The sequence below is a fragment of the Balaenoptera physalus genome, assembly GCF_965194825.1.
Source record: "Balaenoptera physalus genome assembly, chromosome: 17".
Taxonomy (NCBI): domain Eukaryota; kingdom Metazoa; phylum Chordata; class Mammalia; order Artiodactyla; family Balaenopteridae; genus Balaenoptera; species Balaenoptera physalus.
In genome coordinates, this window is record NC_138895.1 from 84,723,148 (window position 1) to 84,742,795 (window position 19,648).

The 19,648-nt window shown below is 55.3% G+C and overlaps 1 protein-coding gene across 2 annotated transcripts in view; it reads right to left on the bottom strand.

Moving 5' to 3' along the window:
* Positions 1-4,840: 4,840 nt before the first annotated feature.
* Positions 4,841-19,648, bottom strand: part of ZC3H3 (zinc finger CCCH-type containing 3) — an 82,798-nt gene continuing 67,990 nt past the window's right edge. The window contains exons 10-12 of one of the 2 annotated variants that reach the window (XM_082433495.1): positions 7,653-7,837; positions 6,705-7,066; positions 4,841-5,008 (exon numbers count right to left, since the gene is read on the bottom strand). In XM_082433495.1, coding sequence (XP_082289621.1) covers positions 4,977-5,008; positions 6,705-7,066; positions 7,653-7,837 — 579 coding nt within the window. In that variant the 3' untranslated portion in view covers positions 4,841-4,976. Of the gene's footprint in view, positions 5,009-6,704; positions 7,067-7,652; positions 7,838-13,071; positions 15,514-19,648 lie in introns of those variants that run through there. The other variant, XM_082433496.1, reaches the window with a different exon arrangement.

Here is a 19,648-nt window from a genome sequence, read left to right on the forward strand (position 1 = left end):
GGCTGTCCTCTCAGCTCCCTGGACGGTGGAGGCTGGGCGAGAACACGCCAATTCCATGTTGCCCAGAAAAGGATCACTTTCTTCCCATCCAGCGCCACCACGTCCTCTCGGGGCCTCTCACACCCACCAAACAATCAGCACCTGAACCCACGGAACTCCACAGGGAGCACCTGTGGGGCTCGTCGTTAAATGTACCCCCTGAGTCTTTACTGAGCACATTCTGTGTGCCAGGCTGCCTGCCCGAGGGCAGTGTCCACTGCCTTTCACCAGGGAGGTGGCCCTGGTGTGTGGGAAGCGTGGTGCAGCCAATACTGTGCTCATGGGCTCTGCAGTGGACGGTTCGCCCTGGGTGCAGCTGGACGGCTCTCTCTGACCCCGACAGCTGGGAGGACTTGAAGGCTAGAGTGACTGGACAGCTGATGGCTGGCAGATAACAGGGGCTGTAGCTGGACTGGCATCTCCACACGGCAGCTGACTGGTTGGGCTTCCTCGCAGCATGGCGGCTGGTTCCCAGAGGGAGTGTCCAAGAGAGCCTGGCAGACGTGCCGGCATTTTTGTGAGGTGTGGCAGTGCTCAGCCCACATCCCAGGGGGGCACAGACACAGTCTCCTACAGGTCATGTAGAGGAAAAACACTACACTGGTACAGCATCGTTGGCAAATACAGTCTACCAGAGTGGGGATGAGAGAGCAGGAAATAAACCATAAAATAATAAGTAAATTACACAGCTTATCAGTTTCCCACTGCTGTGCAGGAAATCACAAGTCCAGCAACTCCAAACAGCATCTTTACTGTCTCAGTGCTGTAGTCAGGAGTCCCGCAGGGCTAGGGTCTTGAGGTCGGGGGCGGGTGCATGTGTGTTGTGTATGTGTGTGTGTGTGTCTCTCTCTCTCTCTCTCTCTCTAGTCTGGAGGTTCCCCCGGGGAAAGAGACCCCCAAGCTCCCTCAGGTTGTCAGGACCATTTCTTGGAGTCTGAGGAACCGAGGCCCCGGGCTCAGGGGGCTGGAGGCCGCCCTGGCTCCCTGCACCCCATGACTGCCCCAAGGTGGCCAGGCCAGCGACAAGAGCCTCTGGAAGAGCCCCGCCCACCCGATGGGGAGGGGCCGCCACAGCAGGTGAGAAAGGGAAAGGTCGAGGGGGCTTGGCCTGATGTGGGGAGGGATCAGGCGCCTGTGGTGCCACCTCTGGGGACCACAGGACCGCCCATGGGCAGTGCTGCGTCAAAGTCCCAGCTCAGCGCCCTGGGCTCCGGGCAAGTCCTGTTGCAAGGGTTAAACGCTCCATCACAAAGTACGGTGCTGCAGGTTCTGCACAGCCCGCTACTGAGCTGCCTCATGGAAGTCACAAGGTGAAGCCCCAAGACTCCCGTCCTGAACAGCCGGCCCCAGGCTCTCCAAGCTGGGGTCAGAGGTGCTGCTCAGCCTCGGCCAGGGCCCAGCTGAAGGCCTCTGCTCAGCACTCCCTCCCTCCCTCCGGGGATCTCTTCCTGAGCTCAGAGCGCCGGCTGGTGCTCTCCCCACCCAGGGGCTCATCAGCACTCAGAAGTTAGGAACCGGGTCTGCATACTCTGCGGGGTGGGCGGTGCCTCCCTGGGGAAGGGCTCAGGCCGCTGGAGTGCCACACACGCCCCCTTCCAACTCCTCCCAGCCCCCAGGAGAGGCCGGGCCCCTGCCCAGGCAGCACCTCCTCCAGACTCCACATGGGAGTCACCTTTGCGGCCCACAGGCCCACAGGCCTCCCCAGTGCACCCCCCCACCTCAGATGCCTCGCCTCCCCTGGGGCTAGGGGCCCAGATTCTGAGGACCCTCGTGTGGTGGACCAGGCCCACGCCACCTGCTGGTCACCTGACTTCAGGCCTCACCTAGAGGGCCTGCCCGGCCACGGCTCCCTGTCCTTGGGGCCATCAACTGAGAGGCTGCATGACCTGCCTCACTAGAGCAAAGGGCAGTTCACGGGGTAGCAGGGGGGACAGGCCTGAACAGGGCAGTGGGCTCCTGACAAGGCAAGAAAGGCTCCAGGAGACCCTGCCTGGGTTCCACGGCCCTCACGCAGTTGGGGCTAGTGCAGGGCACTGGGGCGGCGACCTGCACCTTCAACCCCAGGGCGCCTGGTTGGCCTGCCCCTTAGCACGAGGAGCCCAGAGTGACCACTGCCCCCTCCTCCTGCCTGGGAACAGAGACTCTGACCAGGCTGAGCCTGAGGCTGACAAGGTCCTCAGGGGGTCACAGGGGCTGAAGCGTCCCCAGGGCACGGGCCCAGGGGCCCAGGGGCCCAGGGCAGCCGCTGGTGGGGCAACTCCTCTTCCCGGGGTGCCCAGCCCTTCCTGAGCCTTGCACGCTGGCCTGCAGCTGTCAGACCGGCTGCTTCCAGGCGGTGGGCTGCGCCGTGGGCAGTGGGGCCAGGGTATAGGTATGCACACAGAGGAGAGAGAGCGGCTGGGGAGGGTGGACCCCGGAGAGCAGTGGCGGTCCCAGGCAGGCGGTGGGCGTCCAGCTGCCCACTGGTCTGTCGGGAGCCCCCGCAATGGACACACCTGCTCACCTCCTGTCCAGCTGGTGCCCACCTTGCAGTCTTGGGTGCGTGTCCCCTCTTTTACCGTGGAGGGAAGTACAGGGAGGTAGTGAGGAGGTGAGGGTCTGAGCCGGCCTCTCAGATCAGGAGGGACCAACAGCTGTGTCCCTGGTGGTCTCCTATCTGCCCAGTCGGGGGAGGGAGGGTTTATCCCCCGTCCTCCCATCATCGAAGGTTTGCCCGCTGTGGTGGCGCTGACGGTGGGCATCAAGAGGGAGCCTGGGGAGGGTCGCCCGTCCTGGCCAGGAGGAGGAGGAGGCGGGCAGCGGGGCAGGCTGCATCCCCGGCTCTTGCAGTCTCCTCTGTCATCACCTAGCCCAGGATCCTCGGCCCCCGCCGCACCAATCCACGTGGCTCCTCCAAGGCCCTGGGCCGAGGCCACCACCGAGAGACCCGAGGGGTGGCCGGGTGAGGATACGGGCTCTGCCAACATCTGCCCGCGGGGCCAGGCTGGGGAAGCTAGCTGGCCCACAGCTGGTCCACTCAGTTCCCTGACGGGCTGGGGGCCCTTTTAAAAAAAAATCAATTAATTAATTAGTTAATTAATTAATTTTTTTGGCCGCGTTGGGTCTTCGTTGCCGCGCGCAGGCTTTCTCTAGTTGCGGCGAGCGGGGGCTACTCTTCATTGAGGTGCGCAGGCTCCTCATTGCGGTGGCTTCTCTCGTTGCGGAGCACGGGCTCTAGGTGCGCAGGGTTCAGCACTTGTGGCGCACGGGCTTAGTTGCTCCGTGGCATGTGGGATCTTCCCGGACCAGGGCTTGAACCTGTGTGTCCTGAACGGGCAGGCGGATTCTCAACCGCTGCGTCACCAGAGAAGCCCCTAGGGGCCCTTTCTTCACAGCTGGGTCTGACTCCAGAATCCACCATCCTGCCGAAGTGGCACACGTCAGGCCCCAGCGATCAGCACGGGACGACGGGACCCCTGCTCCGCTGGATTTAGCGGCGCCACCGCATGCTGACGCTGGGCAGGACCTTTGCCACGAACCGGCCTTGGTTCTTGTCACCTCTGGGGCTGCCGCAGGGACGTGCCATCACACAGACAGGGACTGGTGGAGAGCAGGAGCCCCGGATCCTCACCTTGGCCTCCCGGGGTGGAGTGTCCATCCCTCCCGAGCCGGGGCTGGGCCGAGGGGCCTTCTTTGGCCCATGTGACCCTCGAGGATGCAGCGTGGGCAGAGGCCCGGAAGGAGCACGTGGAGGACAAGCGGCCGTGCAGCTGCCCCGACTCCAGGCAGGAGTGTGAGGCCGCAGGCTGGGAACAAGAGGGCCCGCAGCGCACGGGGTGGTTTGTGATGCAGATCCCGGGGCGGTAGCCAACTGACACAGAGATGCAGGCACGGGGCGGCCACCCCAGGAGGGAGGCTGCTGGCACGTGCTCACCAGGGGGAGCACAGCTCACTTCGCTGGGGGTGAGGGGTAAGTACCCTGGGCGGCCACGCACCCCTCTACGCCTGGGCAGTGGCATCCAGCAGGGGGCCAGACCCTGTCCGAGGCCCCCGTGCCCTCAGCCGGGGCTCCCCAGGCCCTGGGGCCAGAGACGCTGCCTCCTCCCCCGGGCTGCCCTGTCCCAGGCCTGGTGACAGCTTGGGGCAGGTCCTCTGGCCCCAGGCTGTGGCATCCAACGTGTAGCCAGGCCCCTCCTGGGTCTCTCCCAGCCACAAATCACACTGGCCTAGCCGTCGGGGACAGGCTGCCCCAGCCCTCTGAGCCATCTTGGGGCGGCAGGGAAGTGGCCCACGTTCCTGCCCGAAGGCACGGAAGGGCTGTGCCTCCGCCTCGCCAGGGCCAGGCGGGCAGGTGGAGAATGAGTGGGGGCCGCTGGAGGGGGGTCTGTGGCCTGCCCCTCACCTTCCCCTCCATCTCAGGCCTCCAGGTCACCCTGGGGAGGCTCTGGGGCCCCTGGGTAGTGTGCGCCCACCCGAGCCGTGCTCAGCAGGCCGGGCAGCGGTGGGGTGGCAGTCAGGACAGCCACGCAGACACAGGACAGAACCTTTATTGCTGAACACAAAATGCCCGCCAGGGAGGCCTGCCTGGCACTCTCTCCCTGGGCAGGAGGCCTGTGGAAGGACCGGGGGGTGGGGGAGGCGGGGGGGGGGGGCGTGCATCGCATGGCCGCTGCCACACTCACAGAGGGGACGGGCCTGGGGGCGAGCCCTGCCAGGCACCCCTCGGGGCAAGGCTGAGGACCCAGGGCTGGGCGGGTGGGTGGAGCCCAGCCCGAGGGAGGCGAGGCCTGGGCACTGATCACACAGGGCTGAGAGCCAGGCGGGCAGAGCGACGGCCCTGCAGCCCCCGGGGGGCGCTCTGTGGCAAGCGGTCCCTCCTCTGGGGCAGTGGCGGGCAGAGCCTCCTTCCTCTCCAGGGATGAAGGGCTGAGGTAGGCGTGGGCCGGCTCCCTGGGCCCTCACAGACGGGGTTTGATGTGCAGCGATTTCCCTGTTCCAGAGAGGGGCAAAGGTCAGGCACCAGGAGCCCCCCAGCCAGGAGGAATGCCCCGCCTCCCAAAGCTTCTGGGTCAGGGACCGCTAGCCATGGGGAGAGGGGCTTTGACACCCTCGTCCTCTCGTCCACCACCCACTGCCCTCCCTGGGGTCCGGCGTCTAGCAGGGTGCAGGCCTGGCCTGTGGGGCTGAGAGCTCCCCTGGGTGGGGGAGCAGAGGCCTGCCAGGTGCGGTAGCCCCTGGGGAGTGGGTGGGTCACGGCGGGAGCCACAGCAGTCTGCAGGCTGAGCTATAAACACCAGGTGCAGGCGGCCTGCACGCAGACACAGCACAGGCTCGCACCGGGACGAGTCTGAGGCTGCCAGACGGAGCCCCTGACGTGAAAAGCCAGGGTGGGTGCGAGCAGTTGCTGGGCGAGGGGCGGGGCTGAGGCCCCTGTGCAGGGTGACGTGCCGGGGGCAGGAGGGGCGGGGCGGGAGAGGCTTCCCACAGCAGAGCAGGCTCCTGCCCTGTGTGGCCCACGCTCACTGGGTGCCAATGCCCCTCCCCTCCTGTGAACACTCCAGGCCAGCAGCCCGCTGACCACAGACGCCTCCGTGCGGCTGCCCATCGGCACGGCACTGTCCACGTGCCCCCTGCCAGCCCGCCTCTCCTCCTGGGACCCCACCTCAGGGCCGAGGACCCCAGTCACCGTCTCAGCTAAGCCAGTGCCTAGAGGTCAGCCCAGCCAGCCAGGGCCCCCGCCTGCAGACTCCACCAGCCTCTGCCCGAGGGCCTCGGCCCCCCTCTGCCTGTCCTTCCAGCTCCCGGAAGGTCGGCAAGGCCTGAGCAGGGAAGGAGGCTGATGGGGTCCCCCAGGCCAGTGGGGGTCTGCAGCCTCTCACCCACCCTGCCTGCTTCCCCTGATTCTGGGGCTGGCTGCAGGGTTCCTTATCTTACTTAAAAAAAAAAGAATTTTCAAAGGTGGCTGCCTCGGGCTGTCTGCTCCCTCCTCCCATGCCCCAGTGTGTCGTCCCGATGGAAGGAGCTGGTGACCAGCCAGGCCGGGTGGGCAGGTGGAGGGCCTGGCCGCAGCTTGGCGCCCGTGACGCGGGGGCTTGAGCAGGCGTGTGAGTGAGCTCAGCCGAGCTGTTAGAAAAGGCTGCAGCAAGCGTCTTCCATTAACGTTACGACCGTGAAATATGACAATAAAATGATAGCCGTATGGTCGCAAATTTGCAGCCCGCCGAGCTGCGTGGGGTTTATCGTCACTCAAACGCGCAGAGAGCTGTAAAATGTTTACAGAAAGGGTCGTTTGCAGCCATAAAGTCCTCTTTTCTCTCCTAAACAAGGCTGAGTGGAGCCATTTACCAAGCCCCAAATGTTCATCGGGGGAGAGGGAACATCTGTTCTCTCCAGGAGCGTGCAGTGATCTTCCAGAACAAATTAACAGAAATGGGTGCTTTCTAATTAAATCAGCCCTCGGCTGGGGCGGTCTGTGCAGGCGGCGCTGCTGTGCTCGCGCCTCGCCGGCCCTGCCCCTGTGGGCCCCCGCAGGTGCACACCTGCCAAGCCGGGGACAGGGCACAGCAGCGCCCGGCCCACGCCAGCTCTCCGGAACCATCCAGGCCCCGCCTAGAGATTCTGACCCAGTGGGTCTGAGGCGGGCACTCCAAGAGTGCAGGCTGGGCTCCGGCGGGCGGGCTGCCTACCTGAGTCCTTGGTGGGGCTGCTCCTGGGGGTCGGGGCCCTGGGCTGGCCTCCTGGGCCTGGCGAGGACTGCAGGGAGATGAAGGAGGGCAGCTTGCAGAGGCTGCCGGAGCCCGTCCCCGCCGAGGCAGCCTCCTCCGGCAGAGACAGCTCCTCCTGGTCCAGCGGCAGGGAGGCGGAGGGGGAGGAGGGAGAGGGGCGGGAGGGGGAGGATGGGGGGGAGGGGCGGGAGGAGACAGAGGAGGAAGAGGCCGAGGCTGCAGCTAACAGCCGTGGGGAAGGCGGCGGGGAGGCCGAGCCGGCTGCCGCGGAGGTGGGGGAGCTGGACGTCTGCCTGGTGGGGCGCTGGGTGGCCAAGGACTTCCTGCGGGAAAGGAAGGGGAGCAGAGGCGTGAGGGTGGGCGGCCGTGGGGCAGGCGGGCGTCGGGGGGGCTGGCCGGCCACCTGTATATTGCCTGTCCCGGAGGCAGCCATCAGGCATGGCCGTGCGGGTTCAAGGCTGGCCCTCGGCCCAAGGACAGGCTGGCGGCGCTACAGGGCCTGCAGCAACGCCACGCTGACCCTGTCCTCACCTTCTGCAGCCTTCCTAGTCCACACGGGCTCCCACACTCACAGGGGGGTGAGCACAACAGGGGCCCCAGCCGTGAGCATCACCTGGGACCCTCCCTCTCCTGGGGAGTTGTGGGGGGCAGCTGAGAAGCCCCCACCTTCCTCCCCAGGGCGGGGGCTGGGCAGCCCTGCACAGCTTGGTCTGGGCCAGGGATGCCCTTGGCTCCGCCCAGCCTGGGGAGCAGTGGGTGGGGCACCTCAAGGTCACTTGATCGACTCTGGACTGAGGTTTCTTTTGGGGTCTGAAGCCCACAGAGCTGGGTGGCGGCGGGGGGGGGGGGCTCCTTCCTGACCACCCCCCACCCCGCGCTTACACATGCAGCGCCCACTGTCCCCGTCACCTGGGCCCGTGGCTGGTGGAAGCCCTGCTCCTGGGGGGCGTGGTGTTGGGCTCCGGGGCCGGGGCTGTGGCTGCCCGCCGGCTGAGGTGCCTCTGGTTGCGGTGGAGCAGCTGGCACTGGGCGCCCCGGGGGCAGACGCCCCTGCGGGAGAAGTCGGGACACAGTAGCGTGTGCTTCTTCTTGCACTGCGGGGAGAAGGGGTGCGGCTGGGCAAGCCAGTGGAGGCCCCTGTGCCACTGGGGTGGCCCTGCCTGCTCCGCCCGGTGGGGCTTGGGCCAAAGGCTTCCTGTTGGGGGACTGAGGCCCTCAGGCCAGAGTGGCCCCGCGGCCCACACCCCACCCGCCAAGAACATGCCCCTGAGCAGCCCAAGGGTCGAGGGCACCGCCCTGGCTGTACCAGCACCGCCCAGCCGGGCCCTGGGCCTGGACCGAGGGCGGGGCCTGGCTTGAGGGTCCTGCCAGGCTGAGGTGGGGATTCTCAGGGCGCTAACTCCTCCTCCTGACCACAGCCCACCCGTCCTGGCAGAGGACCAGGGTGGGGGGCGCTAGGCCTGGGGGCCCAGGGTGGAGGCCGGCTGCACGCCTGATCCGCCACAGCTGTCACGGTGCTGATTACGCCCCGCGGGGGCGGCCTGCGAGCAGCTCGGGGCGACGGGCAGCCTCAGCTCTGCCCGCCAGGCCCAAGGCCTGCCTTTCCTCGGCCCTCCTGCCCCCAGGACTGGGGCTGCAGGGCCCAACTCTGCAGCCGGGCTGTGTGCCCACGTCTTGCCTGGCTCTTCTAGGGGAGGGGGTCCTGTTCTTCCCCACCCCCAACAGCTGGCTTAGGGGGCACGACCCAGCAGGAGAGAGCCAGGTGTAGCAAGCCTCATGTTGGGCCCGGGGACCGGCGATATGCCGGAGACAGACCCAGAGGGGAGCCACTGCAAGCAGAGTCCTTGTCAAACCCACCCAGGGGGGAGTTTAAAAGCAGCCCCGGTGCCTGAGCAGCTCGAGGGTGCCCACCAGCACAGCCACTGGAAATGTACGGCAACAGCCTCGAGAGCACTTCCTCCTGGGCGCCGTAACCTCTCCCCGGGCACGTGCCCTCCGACTCCGGATCTTAGCTCTGCTCCCAGCACCCAGGACAACGCCGGCCGAGGACCCCACGGGGCGTGTACCCATTCTGTGAGCAGGATCTGGGCAATGACCCCATTCTTGTCCCCGCACCGGGCTCCCGGCTGCCCCCAAGGGACTAGACGCCCCTCACACTGGAGCCTGGGGGCTGGCGCGAAGACAGGCAGGCAACAGCCCCTGAGCGCCCCTGCACCACCACAGCAGCCCGTCCCTGTGCTGGGCAGACCAGCCCTGCCCCCAAGCAGAAGGCAGGCTCAGGCCAACGCCTGCTCTCCCTCCCTCCCTCTCTCCCTCCCTCTCTCCCTCCCTCCCTCTCTCCCTCCCTTCCACACGGCCCTCTGCCCTGGGCCTGGCCAGTGACACGATCCGGAACCCAGTGGCCCCGCCCTTGCTGGTGCACACTTAAAAGGGACACATGGAGACGTTGGGGCCACGCAGGGCTGCCCCTCGGGGTCTCCTGGGGAATAAGGGGGGTCCGGGCAGGTAGAGGGAACAGGAAGGACCTTTGGGTGGAGAGGGCCCAGCACCAGGCTGCACATAGAGAGATGGCTAGAGGGCACTGGACCTGCACTGTCCCACGGTGACCACGAGCCCCGCGGCTGCTCTGAGCCTGCGACAGGGGCAACGCACAGGGGGCACCAGGTAAAAGGCGGCACAGAGGTTTCCTCCCTGGTCGCACGCTGACGTTTGTGATCTGCTGGGTCAAATAAACTCATCTCACCTGTTTCTGTTTCACCTTCTTAAGGTGGCTACTAGGAAATGTGAAATCCCGCGTGGGGTTCACATCTGACTGACCTTCCTACTAGAGACAGCTGGTCTGAACTAGCTGTCCTCCCAAGAACAACCGAAACCTAGGCTAGAGCGTAAAGAACTTTCTCAAATCGTCTGAGAGCTATTGAGAAAGTGAAATGATGGAGGAAAATCTATGCAGAGACGTGGCGGACACAGGGCTAGTCTCAGGTCTCAAAGGCCCGACATCCCCCTTAGACCAAGGTCACTGAGGAAGGGGCAAAACCAACCAACCACACAATACCCCCCGCAGAGCTGGAAATTAAGAAAGTCACTGCTAAATAATTCATTGGTCAAACAAGAAACAATGGAAATTAGGTAATACTTAGAACCAAATGATAACACCAAAACAACCCATCAAAATTTGTGGAATGCAGCTAAAGCAGCACTTGGAGAGAAGTCCTCAGCCTTACAGGCTTATGTTATTAGCAAAGAGGATGTACCTCAAAAGTTAGAAGGAAAACACCAAAATGACCCAAAGAAAGCAGAGGGAAGGAAATAAAGAGAAAGGGAACATAAGAACAGTATTAGGAATGACAAAAGTGCTGTTAAACTGCTGACGCTGCAGAAAGCAAAAAAGATATCAAGATGATACAATGAACAAACTTTATGCCAATGAATCTAAAAGCAGATGAAATCTACAAATTCTAGAAAAACTGACAAGAACTGACATAAAACCTGAATGAACATTCCTATGACCATAAAGGAATTTGAATCAGTAGTTAAAAAATAAGGAAAGCTCCAGCCCAGGGTTTCACTGGTAGTTCAACCACATATTCAAGAGTTGCATCATTTCAACCTTACATGAACTGGTCCACAGAAAAGGAAAGCAGAGAATACTTCTCAACTTAGTTTACTGGACCAGAATAATCTTAGAACCAAACCCTGACCAGAATTGGATGACAAGAGAACATTTAGGGACTTCCCTGGTGGTGCAGTGGTTAGGAATCCACCTGTCAATGCAGAGGACATGGGTTCGAGCCCTGGTCTGGGAAGACCCCACATGCCGTGGAGCAACTAAGCCCGTGCTCCACAACTACTGAGCCTGCGCTCTAGAGCCCGCGAGCCACAACTACTCAGCCCACATGCTACAACTACTGAAGCCCGCGTGCTTAGAGCCCGTGTTCTGCAACAAGAGAAGCCACCGCAATGAGAAGCCCGCACACCGCAACAAAGAGTAGCCCCCACTCGCCGCCGACTAGAGAAAGCCCGTGCGCAGCAATGAAGACTCAACACAGCCAAAAATAAATTAAAAAAAAAATAAAATTCAGCATCAATTCAAAGTTTAGCAAATTAGTGATAGAAGGGAACTTCCTTAGCTTAATATAGAACCTTCCAGAAAGCCTCACTTGCCAAGGGGCATGGCTGGAAGCCCACGGCCATGACGAGTCAATATCACACTGGACTTACAGGCAGGGCAGAAAAAGAAAGAAAAGGCATTTAAACTCAGAGGAAGAAAATATGGTCGTTACTTCAAAAGATATGACTGTTTATGTAGAGAAACCCAAGAGAATCAACCCTACGGATGATTTACTACAATTACTAATATAGTTTAACAAGGTTGCTGGAAACAAAATCAATATTAAAAACTGTATGTCCATACACCAATGAACAGTGAGAAGATAACATTTAAAAACATGTTCTTTATAATAATAATAAATGTGACAGGAATAAATCTGACAAAGATAAGACAAGCAAGAATTCTATTAAACGAAAAGTTTTTGACAAAATTCAACACCCATTTATGATAAAAACTCTCCAGAAATTGGGCATAGAGGGAACCTACCTCAACATAATAAAGGCCATATATGACAAACCCAGAGCAAACATCATTCTCAATGGTGAAAAACTGAAAGCATTTCCTCTAAGATCAGGAACAAGACAAGGATGTCCACTCTCACCACTATTATTCAACATAGTTTTGGAAGTCCTAGCCATGGCAATCAGAGAAGAAAAAGAAATAAAAGGAATACGAATTGGAAAAGAGGAAGTAAAACTGTCACTGTTTGCAGATGACATGATACTATACATAGAGAACCCTAAAGATGCCACCAGAAAACTACTAGAGCTCATCAATCAGTTTGGTAGAGTAGCAGGATACAAAATTAATGCACAGAAATCTCTTGCATTCCTATACACTAACAATGAAAGATCAGAAAGAGAAATTAAGGAAACAATCCCATTTGCTTACATATCAAAAAGAATAAAATACCTAGGAATAAACCTACCTATGGAGGTAAAAGACCTGTACTCAGAAAACTCTAAGACACTGATGAAAGAAATCAAAGATGACACAAACAGATGCAGAGGTATACCATGTCCTTGGATTAGAAGAATCAATACTGTGAAAATGACTATACTACCTAAAGCAATCTACAAATTCAATGCCAACCTTATCAAATTACCAGTGGCATTTTTACAGAACTAGAACAAAAAATCTTAAAATCTGTATGGAGACACAAAAGACACCGAATAGCCAAAGCAGTCTTGAGGGAAAAAAACGGAGCTGGAAGAATCAGACTCCCTGACTCCAGACTATACTACAAAGCTATAGTAATCAAGACAATATGGTACTGGCACACAAACAGAAATATAGATCAATGGAACAGGATAGAAAGCCCAGAGATAAACCCATGCACCTATGGTCAACTAATCTATGACAAAGGAGGCAAGGACATACAATGGAGAAAAGACAGTCTCTTCAATAAGTGGTGCTGGGAAAACTGGACAGCTACATGTAAAAGAATGAAATTAGAACACTCCCTAACACCATACACAAAAATAAACTCAAAATGGATTAGAGACCTAAATGTAAGACCAGACACTATAAAACTCTTAGAGGAAAACATAGGAAGAACACTCTTTGACATAAATCACAGCAAGATCTTTTTTGATCCACCTCCTAGAGTAATGGAAATAAAAACAAAAATAAACAAGTGGGACCTAATGAAACTTCAAAGCTTTTGCAAAGCAAAGGAAACTACAAACAAGACGAAAAGACAACCCTCAGAATGGGAGAAAATATTTGCAAACGAATCAACAGACAAAGGATTAATCTCCAAAATATATAAACAGCTCATTCAGCTCAATATCAAAGAAACAAACACCCCAATCAAAAAATGGGCAGAAGACCTAAATAGACATGTCTCCAAAGAAGACATACAGTTGGCCAAGAGGCACATGAAAAATGCTCAACATCACTAATTATTAGAGAAATGCAAATCAAAACTACAATGAGGTATCACCTCACACCAGTCAGAACGGGCATCATCAGAAAATCTACAAACAACAAATGCTGGGGAGGGTGTGGAGAAAAGGGAACCCTCTTGCACTGTTGGTGGGAATGTAAATTAATACATCCACTATGGAGAATAGTACAGAGGTTCCTTAAAAAACTAAAAATAGAATTACCATATGACCCAGCAATCCCACTACTGGGCATATACCCAGAGAAAACCATAATTCAAAAAGACACATGCACCCCAATGTTCACTATTTACAATAGCCAGGTCATGGAAGCAACCTAAATGCCCATCGACAGACGAATGGATAAAGAAGATGTGGCACATATACACAATGGAATATTACTCAGCCATAAAAAGGAACGAAATTGGGTCATTTGTAGAGACGTGGATGGATCTGGAGACTGTCATACAGAGTGAAATAAGTCAGAAAGAGAAAAACAAATATCGTGTATTAACGCATATATGTGGAACCTAGAAAAATGGTACAGATGAACCGGTTTGCAGGGCAGAAATAGAGACACAGATGTAGAGAACAAACGTATGGACACCAAGGCGGGGGTGGGGTGGGGAGTGGTGGTGGTGGGGAAGTGGCAAGGGTGGTGGTGGTGGCGGTGGGATGAATTGGGAGATGGGGATTGACATATATACACTAATATGGATAAAATAGATAACTAATAAGAACCTGCTGTATAAAAAAATAAATAAAATAAAATTCAAAAAAAAAAAGAAAAAGAATTTTATTAAACGACATCAAAGGAGAACCCTGTATAACTAGAGATGGTGCCTTGATCATGGGCAGAAGACTCACTGGAAAGACAGATGCCAACTGTCCAAGGAAACCTAACTACAGAGGGGCCCACGACAGATCCACGGGGCGAAGGGGCTCTTCAGTGCAAGGTGTGTGGGCGAAACAACACTGGTCCCCTACACAGACACAAAATCACTTCCAGCTGGACTGGTCCTAAATGGCAAAGATCCGACCACAGGACGCAGTGGGGAAGGAGGTCTCATACAAGCACAAGAGGTGCAAACTGTAAAGAGAGATGAATAATAGTATTTCCATTAAAATTAAGAGCTTTTGTTCCTCAAGATACATCACAAAGATGGGACTTCCCTGGTGGTCCCAATGCAGGAGGCCTGGGTTCGATCCCTAGTCAGGGAACTAGGTCCCACATGCCGCAACTAAAGACCCCACATGCCGTAACTAAGACCCAGTGCAGCCAGATAAATAAACACATAAATAAATAAATATTAAAAAGAGAAAGATACATCACAAAGAAGTGAAAAAATAAACGACAAACTGAAATAAGATAGTTGCCACTAATGTGAATGACAAAAGATTAATATTCAGAATATTTTAAATTGATATACATATTTTTTTTAATTTTAAAAAATATTGATTTATTTATTTTTGGCTGCATTGTGTCTTCGTTGCTGCGCGCGGGCTTTCTCTAGTTGCAGCGAGTGGGGGCTACTCTTCACTGCGGGGTGCGGGCTTCTCACTGCGGGGGCCTCTCTTGTTGCGGAGCATGGGCTCTAGGCGCACGGGCTTCAGTAGTTGTGGCACGCGGGCTCAGTAGTTGTGGCTCGCGGGCTTAGCTGCTCCACGGCATGTGGGATCTTCCCGGACCAGGGCTCAAACCCCTGTCCCCTGCATTGGCAGGTGGATTCTTAAACACTGCGTCATCAGGGAAGTCCCACAATGATATATTTTTATGTTCATGTTTATATTTTATAAATTTCCCATGAGTCAGTAAGAGAAAACCGACACACTGGAAAAATGTCTCCACAATCACTTAAAAACAAAACAACAAAACCCCAGGTATTTTTCAGAAGAGAAGGCACAAGGGGTTTAAACATTAGGGAAAATGTTCTGCTTCATTTAAAACAGAGAAAGGCAAATTAAAAAATGCAAGGTAGCTTTTAATCCTTAAAATGATCAAAAAGAAAACAGAGGCCGCCGTCAGGAGGAACGTGTGGGCACGGCCTCTGGGGGTCACCTGGAGGTTCCGACTACAGCGACCCGCCACACACTCCACGCCTGCGGCCCTCGCTCTCCAAGGGCTCTAAAGTCCTGGTCCCCTCGGGGGCGGCAGAGCCCGCGGCACAGACTGTCCCCAAGGCGCCAGCCTGCCCTCCCGAAGCCCTTCTGCAGGGGCGAGGCCGGGAGGACCGCTGAGCCGCACACCTGCGCTCGCCCCTCAGCCACCAGGGCTCCCGGGGGCCACTCTGTCCAGGGCACGTCCCCGCTGGCCGTCTGCGCCAGGCCTGGTGGTGACTGTGGAGGAGCTGGTGTGGGGCTGCGGGTCCTCTCCTCCTTGGCCAGCAACATGCCGGACTCTTCCGTCTGGCTTGTCCACAGCAGCCCCACATGCTGGTGTGGCCCAGGGGCCGCTGGCCTTCGCACTCTACCTGGGTCCCGCCCACTCATTTCCGCCCTCCCCTGGGGGCCATGTCCTCCCTCGGGGGCCAGCAACACCTCCACTGGGTGACCCATCAACGTCCCCGGTGACTCACTGGCTTCCTTTCCACCTTCCCAAACCAAAGCTGCCCCCTTCTCCAGCTTGGAGACCCCCTCCCTCGCCACCTCTGCCCACCACTGGCCCCTCTGCAGGCCTCTCGAGTGCGTCTACTCTTGGCCACTGTCGTGGAGGCCCTGCCTCAATCACTTCATCATTCACTCCAAAACTGGCGCCCAAATGCAGCGTGATACCCTAGAACAGAGAACAGAAATCAGGGGAAAACCGGGTAAAACCCAAACAAAGCCTCAAGTTAAGTTGGCAGTAACATACCAATGTTAATTTTTTAGTTTTGACAGACAGTTACAGTTATGTAAGATACTAGGGCTTTCCTGGTGACGCCGTGGTTAAGAATCCGCCTGCCAATGCAGGGGACACGGGTTCGAGCCCTGGTCTAGGAAGATCCCACACGCCGTAGAGCAACTAAGCCCATGCACCACAACTCCTGAGCCTGCACACTAGAGCCCGCGTGCCACAACTACTGAACCCCGCGTGCCTAGAGCCCGTCCTCTGCAACAAAGAGAAGCCACCACAATGGGAAGCCCGCGCACCGCAACGAAGAGTAGCCCCCACTCGCCACAACTAGAGAAAGCCCGTGCGCAGCAACGAAGACCCGGCGCAGCCAAAAATAAATAAATAAATATTTTAAACAAACAAACAAACAGCACTTACCAAAATGATATTAAAAAAAAAAAAGATACTAGCAGTGCAGGAGCCTGGGTGAAGGGTGCGTGGGCCCTTCTCTGCACTATCTGCAACTTTTCGGTGAATCTACACGATCACACAGAAGATGCTTAGCCCAGGATAAACGACAAGCACTCTGTGCCGGGGCCGTGCAGAGGACAAGCCGCCCCCTCCCAGTCCAGGTGCCCGCTGGGCTCCTTCTGAGGGCATCAGAGGCCACTGCAAGGCCAGGGCCCTGCAGCAACAGAAGCTGATCCCAAGGGTGAGACCTGTTGTCTGAAAAGGACAATTCGATGGGCAAACCTCGGGCGAGACAGCCCAGAGAAAAGGCGAGAAAATGCCAACTAAATACAGATGGAAAAGGTTAAGAGCTCAAGATACAATAGAGAATGTTATACACACAAAGGCACACCAATACATTGAAAACCTCGATAAAACAGATCAATTTCTGGGGGAAAATAAGTCAAAATCGGCAAAATAAAGAAATAGAAGGGACTTCCACTTCCTGGAAGACGAAGGAGACATGTTTGTCCCTACTCCTCCACTAAGCACCACCAAAACCCTGACAACCGTAGGAAGACCATAAAAGGTGGAAAGGAGGCAGGCCACCAGGGACCTGGGGACCCAAGGAGCGACACAGGGTTGGCTCCTGGGACTTCCTGCTGCCTCGTCATCCTGACCTGGAGCGGAAGAAGTTGGCACCTTGGAAGTGTCAGTGGGTGCAGATAAGGGGTGGCCCTGTCACACCCGGGCCAGCAAAGGCTGAGTGGGGAGCCTTGACCCTGGCGTCCCTCCCCACCCTGCTGGGATGGTGCTGGAGGAGGCCGAGTGGGAAGCGAGTACTGCCATCCACCCAGGACCACCAGGGAGACCCCTCCTCAGGGGTCAGGGAAGGCCGAGTGGGGAACCAGGATTTCTACCTGCACGCCCCCTGCCCACCTGCCCACCTGCTGGAGTGGACTCAGAGGAAACCTGCTGAAACAGAAGGTTTAAATAAGATCCAGACTCTCATAACAACCAAAACATCCAGGTTTCAATAGGAAATGACTCACACACCAAGAGCAGCTGGCAGGGAACCGCGTATACGGAGGAATAACTGTAAAGTTGTATGTGGATTTTCAACTGTGCCGGGGATGGGGGGTGTTGGTGCCCCTGACCACCCCCAACCCCGTGCTGTTCAAGGGTCAACTGTATAGTGCAGAGACTGAATCAGTAATCAAAAGCCTCCCCACAAGGAAAAGCCCAAGACCAGATGGTTTAAACAGGTGAACCCTACTAAACATGTAAAGAAGAACTGATACCTATTCTTCTTAGATTCTTCCAAAAAACTGAAGAGGAGAGAATACTTCCTAAGTTACAATAGCCAAAACAATCTATGAGGCTTGCCTTACCCTGATTCCAAGACCAGACAAAGATACTACAAGAAAAGGAAACTACAGATCAATATTACTTATGAATACAGATGTAAATCCTCAACAAAATACTATAAAACTGAACTAGTGGCATTATTAGAAGGATTATACCTCGTGATCCAGTGGGATTTAGTCTCAGAATGCAAAGATGGTTCAACATCCAAAAATCAATCAATATAATTGTGATTGATCATTGTGATCAATATGTTTATTGACCAGCTTAACAGAATGAAGGGAAAAAACCCCACATGATCATCTCAATTGATACAAAAAAGATTTGACAGGACTCAACACCTTTTCATAATAAAAACACCAAGTAAACTAGGACTGGAAGAGAATAACCTCAACATAATAAAGGCCACATACGACAAGCCCTCAGCTAACAGCATACTCAACAGTGAAAGACTGAAAGCTATTCTGTAAGATGAAGAACAAGACAAGGATATCCCCGTTGTTCACTTTTATTCAACATAGTACTAGAAGCTCTAGCCAGAGCAATTTGGCAAAAAAAAGGAAGGAAGAAAAGAAGGGAGGGAGGGAGGGAGGGAGGGAGGAAGGGATAGAGAAGAGACTAAAAGGCATCCAAATCAAAAAGGAAGAAAATTATCTCTGTCAGCAGATGACATGATCTTGTATGTAGAAAACCGTAAAGAACCCACAAAAAAATTGTTAGAGTTAATAAGTGAATTCAGCAAAATTTTAGGATATAAAATGAACACACAAAAATCAACTGCATTACTATACATTTATAATGAACAATCCCATTTAAATAACATCAAAAAGTATAAAACACTCGGGAAAAATTTATTTATTTATTTATTCATTCATTCATTTATTTATGGCTGCACTGGGTCTTCGTTGCTGCGCGCGGGCTTTTTCTAGTTGCGGCGAGTGGGGGCTACTCTTTGTTGCGGTGCGCGGGCTTCTCACCGCGGTTGCTTCTTTTGTTGCGGAGCATGGGCTCTAGGCGCTCGGGCTTCAGTAGTTGTGGCACGTGGGCTCCAGAGCGCAGGCTCAGTAGTTGTGGCGCACGGGCTTAGTTGCTCTGCGGCATGTGGGATCTTCCTGGACCAGGGCTCGAACCCGTGTCCCCTGCACTGGCAGGCGGATTCCTAACCACTGTGCCACCAGGGAAGCCCAACACTCAGGAATAAATTTAACCAAGGAGGCAAAAGACTTATACACTGAAAACTACAAAATACTGCTGAAAGAAATTAATGAAGGTCTAAATAAACGAAAACACATCATGCATTCATGGACTGTAAGCCCTCATATTGTTAAGATGACAACACTACCGGCAGTGATACACAGAGCTGATGCAATCCCTGTTAAAATCCCAAAGGCCTTTAAAAAAAAAAACAGAAATAGAAAAACCCATCCAAAAGTTTACATGGAATCTCAAGGAACCCCGAATAGCCAAAACAACCTTGGCAAAGAAGAACAAAGTTTGAAGGATTCACATTTCCTGATTTCAAAACTTATTATAAAGCTATAGTAATCAAAACACAAACACACAGACCAAAGTAATAGAAAAGAGAAGCCAGAAATAAACCATCTCAAGTATGGTCAATAAATTTTCAACAATGGTGCCAAGACCATTCAATGGGGAAAGGACAGTCTTTTCAACAAGCAGTGCTGGGACTTCCCTGGTGGTCCAGTGGTTAAGACTCCGTGCTCCCAATGCAGGGGGCGCGGGCTTGATCCCTGGTCGGGGAACTAAGATCCCACATGCAGCGGGGCATGGTCAAAACAAAAAAAAAAGGAAAAAAGGCAAAGGACTTGAAGAGAAATTTCTCCAAAGAAGATATAGCAGTGACCAAGAAGCATGTGAAAACATGTTCAACATCATTCATCTCTAAGGCACTGTGAACTGAAAACAGTCAGATGCCGCACGCTGGATGGCTGTTAACCAACGAGGAGGATAATTCACGGGTGAGGATGTGGAGGAAGTGAAACCCTCGCGCGCTGCTGGTGGGGATGCGAACGGCGCGGTCATTATGGAAAAGCCTGGCGGTCCCTCAAAGAGCTAAATACAGGATTATCGTATCATCGGCAATTCCACTCCTGGTGCCTCTGTACCCAAAGGAAGTGACAGGAGTAACTTGAAGAGCCACTCGTACGTTGATGGTCACAGCATGCAAAAGGTACAACCCCCGTGTCCATCCCCAGAGGAGGGGACAGATGAATGTGGTCTGGACGCACGATGGGCCGTCGCTCAGCCATAAAAGGGGTGA